Consider the following 16622-nt stretch of genomic DNA (forward strand, 5'->3'; position numbering starts at 1 on the left):
CGAGGTGGGACGACAGGAAGATTTTTGAAACTCCAACTCCTAGTTCATTTTCCTTTTCATCTCAAAGACACCTGACGTGCAAGACTTACGAATTATCTAGCAGATCTTCAAAACCAGATGTGCAAGGGACCACATACAACAGCATACATGCTCTGTGCTTTACACAGATAAGTGACAGGTATATTCAAACATATTTCATCTTTAGGCTAACATACTTTGTCCTTCTGAGGAGTTAACGGAAACAGGGCAGGATGGGAAGATTCCCTCAATATTTTTCTCCTCCTGACAACAGCTGTTTAGTTTCAACCATTTAACATTTCCATTAAGCAGCTAGTGGGGCTTGCTGTGACAGCTGCTAGCAACAGACATATTTTCCCGTCTAACTTGCTTGCTTTGCACCTGCAGTAAAAAGGGCACGTGGGCTTTAAAATATTATTTGTTCCTTTTGTCGCGAAAGAGGTAGGATGTATGTATTCAAGAAGAAAAACTATTTAAAGTACTCTTCTGCTACAATGCTACAGCTGATATAGTGCCAAAAACGTGACAAATTTGCTGAATACCAGACGGCAAGCAGAGCAGGGCTTATCTGAGAACATGAATGCGCATCTTCCTTCAAGAAAAATAGTTCCACTACAAACACAGGCCTAATTAACATTTAAATCCTTTAGAAAAGGCCTCCTTATAATTCTTTACTGTTTGTCACTCAGCTACTTCTTGAACACAGGGCATTTTTGTCACAGCACTTACTAATGCTTGGTTACAAACGACAAGGCGGAGGAGGTACTTCTCTGGTGAGGAGAGGAGTCTTCAGCCTCAAATTCCTTAAGTAAGCTTTGTTTCAGACAGATTAGCAGACCCAGTGACAAATGCACAGGTTATTCATTATATTAAGGGTTAATTTTAGTTGAATAAGGATACCGATACTACACATCAACTTGGTATATAAGGGCCTTAAGCAAAATTACATGGCTGACACGATACATGGGTCTCTTTTTCCATTCAAAACTATTAATGCATTCAACAAAACCCAACTTTTAGAAAGGGTCTTCACACCGAGCTGCAGGAAAGGCTAACCGGAATGCCCTCCTGCCACGGAACACCGAACTCGCCCTTCCCGGAGTAACCCATCTCCCACGCAAATGGTCGAACGCCACAGAAATCTTAAATTTCCCCGTCAGAAATGGAAACCTCTCAGTCTTTTTGCACGCATTACACAAAGATGAAAATGTACCGAGTGGCAAATGAAATATGTTCATATAACACATTGTTCAACTAGAATGGATCTTACCAGTGCCCTCCATCCATTTTTATTAGCTGCGTCAGCAGAAGGAGCCTGCTGCAGCACCAGCTTCCCCACGCGCGTATTCCTGCTCTGCTACCACAGTCCAGGGGAAACTAAAGATTTTAATTAGAATCAACAAGATGCAAACTGATTTATAGGATGGCTTGCCATTTTAAACATGTATTTGAAAAAATCAGCACTGCCTGTCCACCTTATAGAAAGCTTTAAAAACCCCCACCCAACCTATTAATCTATTAGTTTGTTTTGGGTGAGTTTTTCACATTATTTACACCAGTTATTTATTTGTTCAATATTCCCCCCCCCCCCCCTTTTTTTTTTAAAAGCATTTGGGTTACTGCTAATCACTTGCTAAGATAAAATTCTTTACAGCTTTCGTCCTTCCTTTCAGCTTCTGGCAAGCGTGAAACCCTACCACGTACAAATGTAACATTCCTCCTCGTTCCTTCTTGAATAACTGATTTGAAGAAGAGTATCCTGCTTTCCTCCACAGGGGCACACACGCACTGTCCCGCATTGCTGCCTTGTAGGCACTAGTTTCCACAAAAGGCAAGCGCAAGTTATTAACAGTTTAAAAAAAAAGGCTTTTCTGATGTCAAAGTAACGTTACGTTTGGTACGCCCTAAGGATATAGCTTTCTCACGACCCAGTTCAATTAACCGTATCCTTACAGTAGCTTCTGACCTGTGCGCCATACAAGAATGGCAATACGAAATACGTATTGATGCTATGCTGTTAAGATACAGAAAGTCTGTCTCTTCGGTGTACTTGTGCTCTTGGCCAAGTATATGAAGAAAGATCAATTCTTAACCTTTTGTTATGCTTAACCCAAACAAGAAGAGCGCAGATCTATATTGAGCATACCTCAAAGTGCGTATTAGAGAGATTACTGTATAATTAAAGAATGGTCAGAGAGTGAGAAAGAGAACTTCATCTTGGTCTGAGAGTATTTCACCAGTAACGATGAGAACTTCATCTCAGTCCGAGCGTGTTTCACAGCTATTCTAATTACAAGTGACACTAAACAGTACACCATCACCAATAACTAAAAATTCTCATGCACTGCCCCGGGCTAACTTGGAACTTCTGGAAAACACAGAAAACGTCCCATAGTATTGGACTCCTACTGCTGCCTATTTCTGTCATTTCAGATGGACAAAACTCCTAAAGCGTGCCCTGTAAAACAGAGCGCTATATGAAGGGAGGACAGATCTTACTCACATCGGTTCACAGTCACTTAGTGCCCAGTTCCTTCCAGCTAGTATAACCAATGACACATGCTTTCTTCTTATAAATGATGTTACACGTGCTTCTCAACCTGACATTTAAAAACCGGTCACTCCCCCATGGTAAAACAAACCATGCCCTAAAGGCTCAAAAGCTGAAATGAGGCGGCTGGCTGAAGCTGCTGTACAGAGTTTGACAGTAACTGCTGGGAGGCCAGGCCTGAATGGCTCAGCCTACGCTGTATTTTAAGCGTAGGCATCAGCTTACTCTCAAGACCCCGCGGCTGAGTCATCCAAGTTGTCTGCACGGAAGCCCAAACTCCGTATTTTGAGAAAGGGGCAGTTTAATCCGCCCTTTGCGCAGACCCAGAGCCAGCTTTCTTGCGCTCCAGACTGACGGCCAGGGTCACCGCCGCAGATACGTGGTCCAAGAGCTCCAGAGTGCCCCGCAGTGATGTAGCACAGCCGGTGCGTTGCCTCAGGTCCTTACCAAGAGTCTCGGTTACGTAGCCTAACAAGTGCCAGGCCTTCTGAAGTCAGGAGTTTGGATATCTAGGTTAACAAATTATAAAGGATGCCTTTAACATCATGACTTAACTAATATCACTGGACTGTAACTCTGACTCTTTAAAACTGCCACAATGAGTTCCACAGATTATAGGAATCATAAAGATAAATAAAGTATTACACAATAAAGCACGGTAAAAAAGAAGGGGGTTGCCACTAGAAGAAGGGAAAGCCAGACATTAACTGTAAGAAGTAAGTGCAACTCACCTGGTTTTACCAAAACTAACCAATTTTGTCTCAAGTACTGCTTTTGTGATTACAGCTGCGATCAGTTCCAAGACCACCGAACAGAAATTAGAAACAAAGCCACGTGACACTGTACAAAACCCACAGACTTGAACAATCCCCGTCTCCGATTTCTACAGATCGCTTTAATGTGCAACAGTAAGCGAAGCGATACCCATCTTCAGCTTTAAACAACAAACGAACAGCCACACTGCTGATGTATAAGCGCGGGTACACTGGAAAGAAAAGTACATACGTTTTCTTTCTGTGATTCAGCTCTGCTGTGGGAGTGAGAGCAAACAAACTTTTAGGTCTCTCTACCTCTCTGCAAGCAGTCTGGTCTCCCAGGAGGTCCCTGGATACCAACTGCTCCTTTTTCGTCTATCCTATACAAAAAGACAGGAATTGGCTGCCAGGGTAAGCTCAGGCTAATAAAGTGTAGTGGGTTTTTTGCTAGAAGGCAGGCCATTTTGGATTCATCTCAAAAAATATCCTGACCTGGTTGTCAGTTGCCAAAAGTTACACCCCCCACCCCCCACAAATGCACTGTGACTAACAACATTGTTTAAGAGTCTCCGGATAGTTATTCTGGGCTTACTGCCAACTGTAATCGGGACTAAATTTCTAAAACTCACCCTTTAGCATTAAAAATCTATGTATGTTTTGTTCATGGATCTCTCCCATACCTACCTGCTTCTAGAAATTATTTGCTCCAAACGGTCACATTTTGGTCAATTACAGAAGCATGAGCAAATGGAAAGTTAGTGCTGAGCAGATGACAGCAGGCACTTATGGCAAGTCAACTGTTCTACACAAAATCACCACTGTGCGCGTGCTCATCTGGCACGATTAACACAGACCAGCTTATCCCTCTCAGAAATCACGGTTTAATTGGCCTAAGGGTTCCAAAAGCCAAAGCTATGAAGAATTCCGGAAAGTTTTCAAGTCATACAAAACTGATGGTTTTTCATGTCAACCGAATACATGGAAGAGCCCATTCCCAAGGAACAAAGTTTTGGGAGAAACAAAATCGGAACACAACAGCAACGTGAAACCAAAATTCCGATGCATTTGCAGATGTATCCTTACTTGGTGTTCAACTCAGAGTAAATGAAGACAGTAAAGGCAGCGTAAGTTTCAGTACAGCAGGAGAGTCACCATCACCTGACCTTATACTGCTACTCAAGATAATATCCAGTAACAAAAATGTCTTCACCTTGCAAGGGAAGCCTACGACACTTGGGGTGAGAGCAAACAGCGTTCTCCTTAGGAATGGGGAAACTAAGTTCAGGTGACGTTAGGAGCAAATGCCTCAGCAGAAGGATCAGCTCAATCATGAGCTTGAGAACTTTGTAACTTACCAGTAGGAAAGACAAAGTGACTTTGTAGAGGCTTACAAAGATAGCAGCTGTACTCCACAGAACTGAAGATCAAATCATTAGATGCAGGTACAGAAGCGTCCCCAGGAAAATAATTCGTGCACGAGTTTAGCATGAAAATAATTCACTTAAAGTGAGCTTAGGGCATCTGTGATGTCTTTCTTTCTATGAATGGGAATGGTACACACCCTAGCACCCATCCAGTACTAGGCGGCTACGGAAAAATCCTGCCTCACTAGGCCAAATGTGCTCTGAGGGAGCGTACAGAACATCGGACACTGGAACGAGAAAGAAGCAGTGAGTGAACAGAGTCCAAGCTGGCACCCTTCTTGCCCATCACCAACCAAAAGGACAGTTACTATCTTATGCCATACCTCTACTCTATTACTATAATTGAAAGGCTCCTGTTTCCTCCTTGGGATAAGTAGAAAGATCACCCAAGGCTGCCTCACTGAGATTTCCAAGAGATGTATTGCTAAAAAGTACAGACGATAGCAGCAGCCCCATTAGCTCAAACGGCTGACAGTTTTTCTTCATTGGGAAGGGAAATGGAGAACCACCTTTCTGTTGATGTAGAAAACTATGGTTGATCCATAACAGTAAGCAATTTACAATTCTAATGACACAGAATAGAAACATGATCTTTTTCATATATTGCAGACAAGGTACCATGAGTTAGATCTTTTTCAGGTGAAGACAAGAAGCATATAAATGGGTCATTACCCAGGAACACAAGATTCCTTTAGGCAAAAGTAAACTCAGCACTGCAAACAAGTCTGTTACAAGACTGATGAAGAAAACGGTTGCATAAAAAACACACAAAACAAATAAACAAAAAAATCTTATGAAGACTTTTCAAAAATAAGGAGACACATGGGATTCCTGTCCAGAAGGTTTGCATCAATTCAGACAGGTCCAAAATATTTCACTAAAGAGGACAATTTCAGTTCAAGTAAAAGAATCAAGTTTTACCACCAAAAAGAGAGCTAAGGAGTCCTGACTTTCTCTGGGTTTGTCTTGCATTCCCCCTAAGACTTCTCCCCCTGCATTATCTCATGTCCTCTTCCTCTTCAGTTGGATTACTGACCAGATTGCAGCCATATTCAGGCTGATCAGCCAGCTGTCAGCTGCCTGGTAGAACAAGAATTCATTAAGGTCTCTCTTCTCCCAAGCAATTGTCAAAAAACCTGTAGGAAGTCAGTATCTATCACCTCTACCACATGTCAAACATGGCTGAAGTCAGCAGAAGAAAGCAAAAACAATATCCAGAAAGAACTAAAAAAATGGGGGCAAGACGACAAAATAAAAATCGGAACAAAGTGGAAGAGAATTCTGTTTTGAGCAAATGCCAGAGTACAGACAAACAGAAAACGGGTACTCCACTTACATCAATTCACAGCCCAAATAATGCTGTATGAGTTAAGTGCTGGAATGGTCCAATGAAGGCAAAGGCTTTAAAACTCGAGGACTATCAGCATGTGGAGTGGAAACGTGCAATGGACAAATGCACAAAGACAAATTCTAGATCCTTTACCTGGCGCTAAGGAAGACACGTCGCAGTTGGAAATAGAGTATCTCAACATTTACAATGAAAGAAGGTCAAGGTAGCAACAGTTGCAGAGATGTCGTTTGTAGCTTTGAAGCAATTCTACCTAATTCCCTGTCCAGAAGGCGCTTCTGGGAGAAGCATTCAAGTTTTCTTCTCTGTCATCCAGATTGTTTATGAAGTTACTCAACTGCACGGAATGTAAACAGCAACTACAGCAGGTGAGTTTGACTCGCTAGACCCCCTCATAGTTTGCTGACCTATTTCTTCGGCTAGATGAATATCCTAAAGGAAAGGGGGTCCCATTTCTGGCCTTCATTCTCTAGAAGCAAGTCGCAAACCTTTTCGCACGTGTGCAATCACACGCTTCCCTACTCTCACCTTATAGACTGGAAAAAGCCTATTTTAGTCATATCCGAGAAGTCTGTTTATAGTTGTGCATATACAATCTCTACTTCATTCTCCTATGTATCATGATATTGGCCCAGGGTCTCAAAGATCTGTCATCTTCAAGAAATAATGTAGACATGTTCATCATCATAGGTAAACCACCACCAAAACAGCCATGAAGTGGTGGAAACGACTACAACACCCTCAAGTTCTTAAACTAATATAACATGTAGTAATAGGAACGTGGAGAAGATGACGACAGAAGTCCCTACAATGGTAACGTTTTAAATAAAGCAGCAAGACTACCAACCCTCTTCTTCTGGGAGGGAATCCTCCTCCAACAAAAGGCTCTGCATCTTACTGGCTTAAAAATGCACAGAATTACATCTTAAACAGCTTATTTTAAAAACCAGTACAACAAATGGTAATGTCTCCATACTTATTTTATATTTGCTGTTTCTTCTGCACAAACAACAGGCTCTCCTTTCTAATGAATTACCTACATATAGGGAAGTTTTCCCTGGTTATTTCTTCAAACACTGCATTAGAACTCTTCTCTTCGGCATATTACTAAGTCCCTCTAGAAAGATTCTCGCAACTACTGATTTCCATGTACAGTTGTACAATACACATACAGTCTATTCTTGGGAGGAGCAAACAACTTATTCTTACTTGAAAGTAAAAAATAAAGATATAAATTATTTGATTTAGAGGCACCTTTTCTCAAGTTGAACTTTATTTAAGCCTGCTATATTCCATCTCATTACAAAAATCCAAGCCGTGTCAGCAAATGAGCACAAGACTCTAGCACTGTTTCTCTTGGGTTTGCAAGAGGGCAAAGCACATAGATCAGAAAGAACACCCTGCTAATTAAACTGAAGCAGATGACTAAAGAAGAGAAGAGCTTGTCATATGTAATATCTACGTCAAGAATGATCAGATTAAATATGCAAAATGTGAAGTAAAGGTGGGCAACAGCATTAAGCTCACATTCTACATCTCGAACAGGCTGCAAAAGTTCTGACAGCTTCTCTAATTATTCACAGTAATGGACATTGGGGGCAAAAGGTAGGAGGGAGAAATACATTTTTCTCCATTATAGGTGCTGAGCACCAGGGCTAAAATCATGCCTGTCTGAACACTGATCAGTTTCTGCAAAGGTTAATAGCAATTAAATGTGGCAAACTAGACTAAATGAGAAACAGGTCATGATACCACTGTACTTGCAAAGAGCACAATACTTTGCAGAAAGGTATTTCTTGTTTAATATTTCTGAGGGTGCAAGAGTCCTTAGAATAAGAAAGAGTAATAAGTCTGTTCCTATTCAAATGAAGACATACAGTCCAGTTTATTACAGAAGCCAATTTACTAAAACCATTTTTTATACCAGAACATGCAAGTTAACTGTATTAAAGAGAAAAGCTAACTAGTTCCCACTTAAGGCCTACAAAGCCCGAAAAAAAAGAAATAAGTGAGAATCTGTCACTTTCAGTTTAATCAGCTTTAGGTAACAGTCACCTAGCTCTTCCAAATACATGTCTAACAGCAAAAAACGTTCAAAATGGAAATTAATAAATGCAGATTTGCAGAAGACAGAACAAAAGATTAATACATTAGAATGAAGTATCTAATACGATACAAATTTTCATTCAGCATTTAACTGAAAATACTGGTATCAGAATCTTTTAAATTTTTATTTGTTCTATTAAAATTTAGTTCCTACATACAAATTATAAAATGAGTAAGACGTGGCTACGTTTTGAGCCCTCATTCTACCGCAAAGGAGAGAAAAATCAGAATGAGTTGAGATTACTTGGATTTTTCTACTTTAATATTTAAAAAGATTAAGAAGCTACTGTCCCAATACCAAAACAAGCTGTCAGTAACTCAAGAGCCTGGGGAACAAGTATGTTATCATCAATTGATGTGCAGAGTTTTCTCCTTCAAAGCAAGCGAAATTCACCTCACATCGTTCAGGGAAAAGAAAAACCAATTCCAGATTTCCATAACCATAAGTCAGCCTTATCAGATACTGAAAAACCTATGTGCAACTGTTGATTACTCATTAGTAAACATATCAAAGAAAAAAAATAATAAAAAAGGTAACTTGCATTGCTGTCCTCAGGGTCTTCTAAACCGTCAGGCCGACTAAGATTGCGTGAAGGCTGACTACACACTACATCATCTTCCAGCTCCCAAAAGGAAGTTCTAACAGGTGGTCTTTGGATCTCATCAGGATTAAAAGCGCCATCTGCTCCATCTGAAGAAAAATTAATTAGAGCATCTTTGTTCAGTAGAGTTTGTATTTTGAGATTACAGATGTGCCATTTAAAAATCAAGACTTAAACACATTTTCAGCTTAGATAATATAAAACAATAGAAGAAAAATCACCTTTTTCAAAAGGTGTTTCTTTAAAACTTTGTTTACGTTATTGATTCTCATCAGTAAAATAAGGCATTTTACTAAATTCTCATCAATCAATAAAGGCTCTGTACACCAGTATAAAGATTGCTGGCACTTAACCTGCATTAAATGAGCCATCGCTTTTGAAACAGTGAGAGAGAAATTATATTGGGGGGTGGGACGGAATGTACTTGCCTCTTCTTTCCTGAATTGCATAAGGATTTCCATATTGCAATACTGGTAGTCTGCTTGGCACTGCTGGAAGCGGTCCATTTTCCTCTGAATATGGGTTGCGAAAATGTAATGTCTGTTGGGAAATCTGTCCTTCCATCACCCTTCCAGCTTGATTTCCTCGTGTCCTGCCAAGTTCCTAAATAATGCAAAGTTTAAAATGTATTTAACCTATAGAGTCGTAGCAAAGTTTGAAATTTTTATGAAATATTTAGATTTGTTTTTAAAAATACATCTGCTAACCTTCCCACTGTCTTTTCATCTTGCTGTAGTGCCAAATATACCACACATACCAAAAGCAGTCAATGAAGAAAACACAAAGAAGCTATTTTAAAGAAATTTTCTCTTGTTTTGTCATCAGTTAATTCAAATTACAAAACAGAACTGCCACGTTTTTCAAGAAATATCTGCATCCTTTTTAAAGTGAAGAAAAATCAGTTAAACAGGTAAAGAAAGGGTGGATTAACAATAACAACTAAAGAGAATGTGCAGTGAGAAAACTTTTTAAAAGTTACAATTAAAAATAAAATAATTCTTTTTTTCATATCATACCATACCATTCAAGAATGCACCATTTTAGTATGTGAAGTACATATATGTACATACTTGACATAATTCCTTGTGAATTCATGAGTGGCAGATACTTTAAGAACTATTGAGTACATTGCACTGGATCCTTTCGGATATCTAACAGCAGAACATTGACCTACATGAAGCGTAACTTAACATTAGCTAAGCTGAGCTCACGGCCGTCACTTTCAGTAGGAAATGAAAAACATTAGAACAAACTTTTGCTCAACGTCCTTCACATCCACACACACAGAGGGAAAGAAACCAGCACGGAGAATTTAGCAGCAGTCTCATGTGCTTTCTACAATACAACTTCTTTAAAGTTACCCTTTCTTGCATGCACAGTCCTGTGTGCACATTGAGCTCTGTACATTATTTGCAGATGTGTTAGATGTAGCTGTGTTTAAAACTGGAAGAGAATTACTTTGTTCAAATGCAGAGATCCTATCAAACCTATTCACCTAAACCTGCGCCTACAGAAGCAAAGATCCATTACTTTTCCTTGTTCCCAGTTCCTTTAAAAATCAATTTTTAAATATGTAATGAAATAGGTTAAACCGGTTGGAACACTTCTGTCCTTGTTTGTGATTCTGCTTGGTGACCATGTTCCACTTGTAATTATCAGGGGGATTTTTTAGTCGTTATTATTATGACAAAAATATTTCTATCACCATTATACCAAGCATAGCCAAAAACTCCCTTGTCCTAATCACTGCTAACACAGCTGGAATCTGTGCATGTTTCTCCTTTTTGTGAACAGAAAGAAAAGGAACGTTTGTTTCAATTAATACACAGTATTATCTGCAATGTTGAGAAGTGGTTTGTGGCTAGTAACGACTTGAAGATAACGAGAACACTTTCAAGCTGCACCGTAAGCAGACTTAACAATCCAGTTGGTACCTTTTTGTTCTTACATTCAAAAAAGACAGACTGTACTCTATAAAAAAAAATTACAATCTAAATGCAAATCAAAGGGAGAGGGGAAAAAAGAGAACAATAAAGTAATGAGACAGGTCAACATGTTAAGCAGTGGTTTCTACATCAATAGCATGAAGTTGTCAGCTTCTTAGTGGGCACGAGGGAAAGGCTAGTTTGCAGGAGCACCCTGAAGAAAATACTGTTATTCAGTGGAAATCTCTCTCCAAACCATAACAAAACAGCATGGAAAAAAGCGCACAAGTATGCACATTCGAAACTGTAACAGGAAAACGATGAAGCGTGGTCTCACAGATCAATTCATGATATTTGAACAGGGAAGGAAAGACAGAGAACAGCAGGTCAGGAAGAATCTGGAAAGGATCCTGGAAGCGTAAAAAGTAACTCCCGATAAATGCAGCGGAGGCTGACAGGCAGAACAACGGGCTAGGAAAATGCTGGGTACCCTACCACGCTTTCTGAATGAAAACAAGTGAGAAAAGGTTTCTCCCGTCAAGGCCAGAATGGGCTACAGCAAGCAGGACAATTCTATCGGAACTCCAAGACTTTTAACTTGATGGACAGCAGGAGGAGACCACCTTACAGATACTTTACATCAACAAGATTTAGGTAAACGCTGGGATAACAAAAATTTTAAAACGGGTCAGATTGAAGCCAATTTGCTCTATCATTCTGGACTATAACCTAGGTATGGTGGTCACGCCACTAGCAATCATGCAAAGGCCCTTGAATATATATATAAACTCAGCACTACCTACTAGACTGATTAATTCTCTATTTTTTATTCAGATGATTGATTCTAGGAAGGGAAACTATTACCCAAGGTTGGTATTTTCTATTTATATTAACAAACAGAAATCGGTGCTATTTTTCACAAAGGTAATCCAGACTACGTTACTTATTTCAAATAATATTTATACTACAAGCATCATATGGAACAAAACTGCACTTGTACTACTGCCTAATTACAAACCAGTGGATTTTAAATCCATGAGAAACTGTATTTTCATACATGGATTCCAAATTATTACACTGCCTGTGAAAAATCATTCGCCCTCTAAGAACTTAATGCGCAAAGTTCTAGTTCATCCTTCTTCCTCCTTCTTTATATCCTCACCTACTTTATACATACGCATAATTACACTTCAGCAAGGGTATGTATGTAGCTTACTTCCAAAATTCAGTGTTTTTATCCAAAACACAAAATTGTTGAATTTATTGAGGGGTTCAAATGGCCTGTTTCATTTAATTCTGTTCTTTAAATCTTTGTATCAGAAAGGCAATTAATTCTTTCAAAAAAGCTCAAACAGAACTCTTCAAAAAATTAATACACTTAAAATTCTAGATTCTGGTATACAATCCGTAGAGACAGTAATTATTATAAACTACTAAAGGGGTTTTATAACTTGTAAACCATTAAAACTCTAAGCCAATATCTAAGACAGTAAATTAAAGTGACTTAAGTGTGGTCAGTGCATCAGCTGTAATTCATCCAAAGAAAAGTCTTTCCCATCCTTCCATTTAAATAAAATGGGTTAAGGGAAAGAGAGCATGTATGCCAAGAATATCCAAAGGAATACGCCATTTACAATTCAGAGCCAAGGAAAAAATTCTGAGATGTAAAAATGAAAATAATAATTAAATAATAGAGATTGTTAAGACAGATATGCTTTCCAATAATTTTGTTCTTTCTGGTTAGCATTTTCTTCTGGATTCTCTGGGTTCACGTTTAATATTTGCTAATGTAATGTTAACAAAAACCTCAAAGACAGAAGCGTGCGTTTTCCCCAAAGACTTTGAATTGAAACTTAAAACCAAGACTTCAGTTAGCAATTTAACTACATGAGAAGTAAAATGTCTCAGTTATTAAAAGGAACAACGCAATGTTTTTTTCTTAAAAACAGGTAAACTTCAGCCAAAACACTAGAATACAAAAACGCAAAATCAAGTAGTAATAACTACTCTGAAAACAAAACACCACTCTAAATGAAAAAAGACGGAGATTACACATTTATTGTTACATATCAGGTTTCAGACATAAAGGGTTTGGACTCCAACAGCAACATCAAAGTAATTTTCAAACAGCAAAAAAGCAGTATCTACAAATGGTAAGGCAGCTTACAGAAAGCTATCTTTTTGGAGCACTGGCCATAAAAACAGGCGTATTTACTTTCTTTTAGAAAAATCCTTCTAATACAGGACAACACAATTTCTGCCTAACACCCTCCAAGTAAAATATCCTCCTGTAGATATGATATAAAACTATGCTAGCGTTACTTTAGATTTATAGACTAAACTGCATATATGATTGAAATGGTTAGGGTTAAATGATTACGATTACATCTTAAAGTTTTAGTGAGCATGTAAAATCTAAATAATTAATCTTTACTCAATACAAAGCAGGAACAATTAATTACCAGTAAAATTAAGATTTTTCCTTTCTAAAATCAATTTCTTCTGCAATATGGAAGCAGTTTAGAATGAGAGGCAGTGGCATTAATACTTTAATTTTAGCATCACATAAGATTAAAAGAGAATGTAGATCAAAGTGACTGTAAAAAGGTGCTGTAAAATAGCCTTAGCCAGAAGTTGGACAGCGAGGGTAGAGACTGATTTAAAAAAAAAAAAAAAAATTCAAAGGCTATATAAGTATATAAATAAAATAGAAACCAAGTAATTTTATAGGTTTGAAGAGACAGCAAATGAACATTTTTAGCATGCTATGTTTGGTGACATTTATAAACAAACACTGATAATGGAGTATAAATTGAAAAGCTGTTTACTATACTGCGCTTAACCTTTTAAATCATGGTTCCAGTCTAGCAAGGCACTTTGATTCTTCTTTGTAATGTAAATATCTATAAATTTGGTAAACAAAGTTCCAAGCTTTTATAAGCTCCATACATTATTATTACAGTTGTTCTCCTTTTTTTGTGTGGTGTTTAAAATTACTCCCTCCAGCTAACCTAGATTCCATCAAAACTCAACTTTTACTTTGCTTTCTTTTGAATTAGAAAAATATGAGCAAGATCTATTAAAAATTACATCTTTGGTTAAAAAAAAGATAATTTAAATACTAACTACTTGAGAATCTAGAATTTTACAAAACACTTCACTAGCTTAATCTGAAATAAGTTTATTTTCAATTTATCAGTACAAAAATTCCTGTTTTATGAAGTATCTGTTCACACTGGATTTTTTAAGTAATCTGAACATGCCTAACTGTTCCGCAATATCGCACAGTACTACCTGTATGTAATAAAGACATTTTATTATTTCACCTTTCAGTAAAACCTAGCTTTGATTCATTGTCATATAATATCTTAGAGGCACTTCAACATCATAACATTAGCATTAATATTTCAGAACGTCTGGTTTAACAGTAACGGTAATGCATTTGATTAAACAGTGAACTCTTCAAAGCAGTAGTCCATTTTCTATCATATATGTAAAAATCAGAGTACTGTTTGTGTATCTTTCTTTCCTGATGAAGATATTTTTCCAGTTGTAGTTTACCAAAGTCACTACTGTCACATGTCAAGCTGCTCTTACAATTACAAGCAGTCAATAAGAGAACTGCAGATGTCAAAAGGATTTGGTTGTATGCACACATCAGGAAAAACCTGGAGATTATACTGTTAAAATGTCTACATCTCTAGTTACAGGACAACACTGGATAAGAGCAAAAATAATACTAAGCAGTGATGGAAAAAATGAACTGTCAAGCTAGGTATGTACCATTCAGGTCTTACACCAGGATTCCAAAGGGAGTAACGTTTACTAATTGTGCTGCCCGTTCGCCAGTAACTCCTGAAAGTATCAGGGACAGAGTCAGCCTCTAAGAAGTGAAATTCCTGCAAATTTTGTTAACTTATGCTCCCTTAGAGAACAGAAAGGCTGCAGCATCAGCTCAATAATCATCTTTTCCATTTGGCCAAGCAGCACACACACTAAGCTAGCATCCACCTCTAGACACAACAGGGCTGAACCTCTTTTACTAGGAGATACAGTGGAGTAAAGGAGGAAGGAGTCTGGAAGTCCACTGAATACTTGTAGAAAAACAGTAATGCTGCTGAGATGAGAAAGGAATATAGGACAAAAAGTGGTAGGAATTCCTATGTTCTGCAAACTGTATAGCTAGCTGCAATTTCAGATTTATTAATATACACAGAGTAACCCCTATCTGCAAACAGAAATAATTATTTTAGGTCCTGGACGGAATATCGTTCTAGACAGGAACAAAGAAATAATTTTTGACACTGTAATGTTTTTCTTAGATTATATGTAGAAAATATTCTAGAACACTATTACAGAACAATGAACAACAGTATTTTCAAAGGCTCAGTCAGTTTTGGCAAGTTGGTATACTATGGTGTACATTTTTTTAAAAAATATATATTAGTATTATTAACAGAATTTGTAGTTTAAAATGCTAACTCATTTTGGCAAAATATCCAAATATGGAAAAGTACGTTTAAAGAGTAAACAAATTCTTACTTAAAAATAAATTGCAATTCCTCAAACCAAAGAGCCTCACAAGTGTTAATTTACAAAATTTAACAGGAATACTGACAATACCTTCTCACTGGTAAAGAATTCCAACTGTGATGCCAGTTCCTTTATTTGTCTCTCTTTTTCTGCCAGCTGAACCTATATGAAAGGAAGTTTAAGATTCCTATGTTAGCAAATAGAAACTACTTCCCTGCATGTTATATTGTGAAAACAAAGTTCAGTGATTAAGTTCATCTTTCAGATGGAAATTCTTTTGTCTCCTATAGTTACATGCAACATCTAGTACTACTACAAATCAAAACCAACAATTCTCCCTAAGTTTATCTACTGGATAACAGGAGTACATTAGCAGCCTTTTCTTGCCAGTTTTCAGGGAACAGTTGTGGAATGATAAAATCCTGGGTTACAAACCAGGGGTAGTGTCAGTAATGCTAATGGCAGGACGGACGCCACCGCCCAGAAACAGTTGCAGGTTTGCAAGCCTCATCTCATTATTTCGAAAGGAATCCATTGGCAAGCATTTCAGTGATTTATTTCATTCACTTCTCTCCAGCTCTTATGTCCCACCACAGTACTGAGAGAACCAAAAGCTCCTCTTACCTCAAAGACACTAAATTTGTTTCACAGACATCTACCTTGTGACTCTGTTGGGTGTTCTGGGAGGAGATGCAACTGACGCATTACACAATTCTTCCAGGCCTCCTCCTTGCTTCCAAATGATTATTTAAATAATCTTTTTCTACAAAGGGCTATTTTATTTGGATTCTGGTTGCTCTGGAGACTGCCTCTCCACTTGTTTTTCTAGCGTATAAGCCCAATGCTCTGCACAGTTACGTATTTATTTATTTTTTTTAATTCTGAAATTCCCTTTCCTAGTTTAGGTCAACAGAGAGCAGTCTACTGACTGGGAAGAAAAGCTCACTTTTTCTCCCCAACCTGCACCCTCCTGAATGATAACAAATTTTGAATTGCAGTCAAAATGCTTTCTATTTTGGAACCAGTTATTTATTACTCCTGCGGTTGAGAAGTTAAAAACTAACTTATTTTACGTTAAATTATGCGTGGAAACCAATCACTGCTAATTAATAAAATTAAAGAAACTGGAAGGAGTCATGCATTTTATAAATTTAAATTAGAGCTTTGAGAAGTGTCGAAAAAGGACAGCACAGCCTACAGTGCTGAAATGAGCTGTAGAGTAATTCAGTATTTTATAAAGAAAAAAAGTGCTGTAATTTCTAATGGGAGGCAGTTCCTACTAGAACCGATAGTCACAGTTCAATTTAATCCCTGTTCATCGCAATGGGCAAAAATGGGCAACAGAGTATTCTATCCTGTC

General features: G+C 37.9%; 1 protein-coding gene across 5 annotated transcripts in view; it reads right to left on the bottom strand.

Annotated features, from left to right (window-relative positions):
• Positions 1 to 16622, bottom strand: part of TAX1BP1 (Tax1 binding protein 1) — a 66993-nt gene that overhangs the window by 3069 nt on the left and 47302 nt on the right. For all 5 annotated transcript variants that reach the window (XM_082318609.1, XM_082318610.1, XM_082318608.1 and 2 more), the window contains 3 exons: positions 15353 to 15424; positions 9233 to 9407; positions 8745 to 8893 (listed from right to left, as the gene is read on the bottom strand). In XM_082318609.1, the coding sequence (XP_082174735.1) occupies positions 8745 to 8893; positions 9233 to 9407; positions 15353 to 15424 (396 nt within the window). The remainder of the gene's footprint in view (positions 1 to 8744; positions 8894 to 9232; positions 9408 to 15352; positions 15425 to 16622) is intronic.

Source organism: Platalea leucorodia (assembly GCF_965183815.1).
Source record: "Platalea leucorodia genome assembly, chromosome: 1".
NCBI classification, from domain to species: Eukaryota; Metazoa; Chordata; class Aves; order Pelecaniformes; family Threskiornithidae; genus Platalea; species Platalea leucorodia.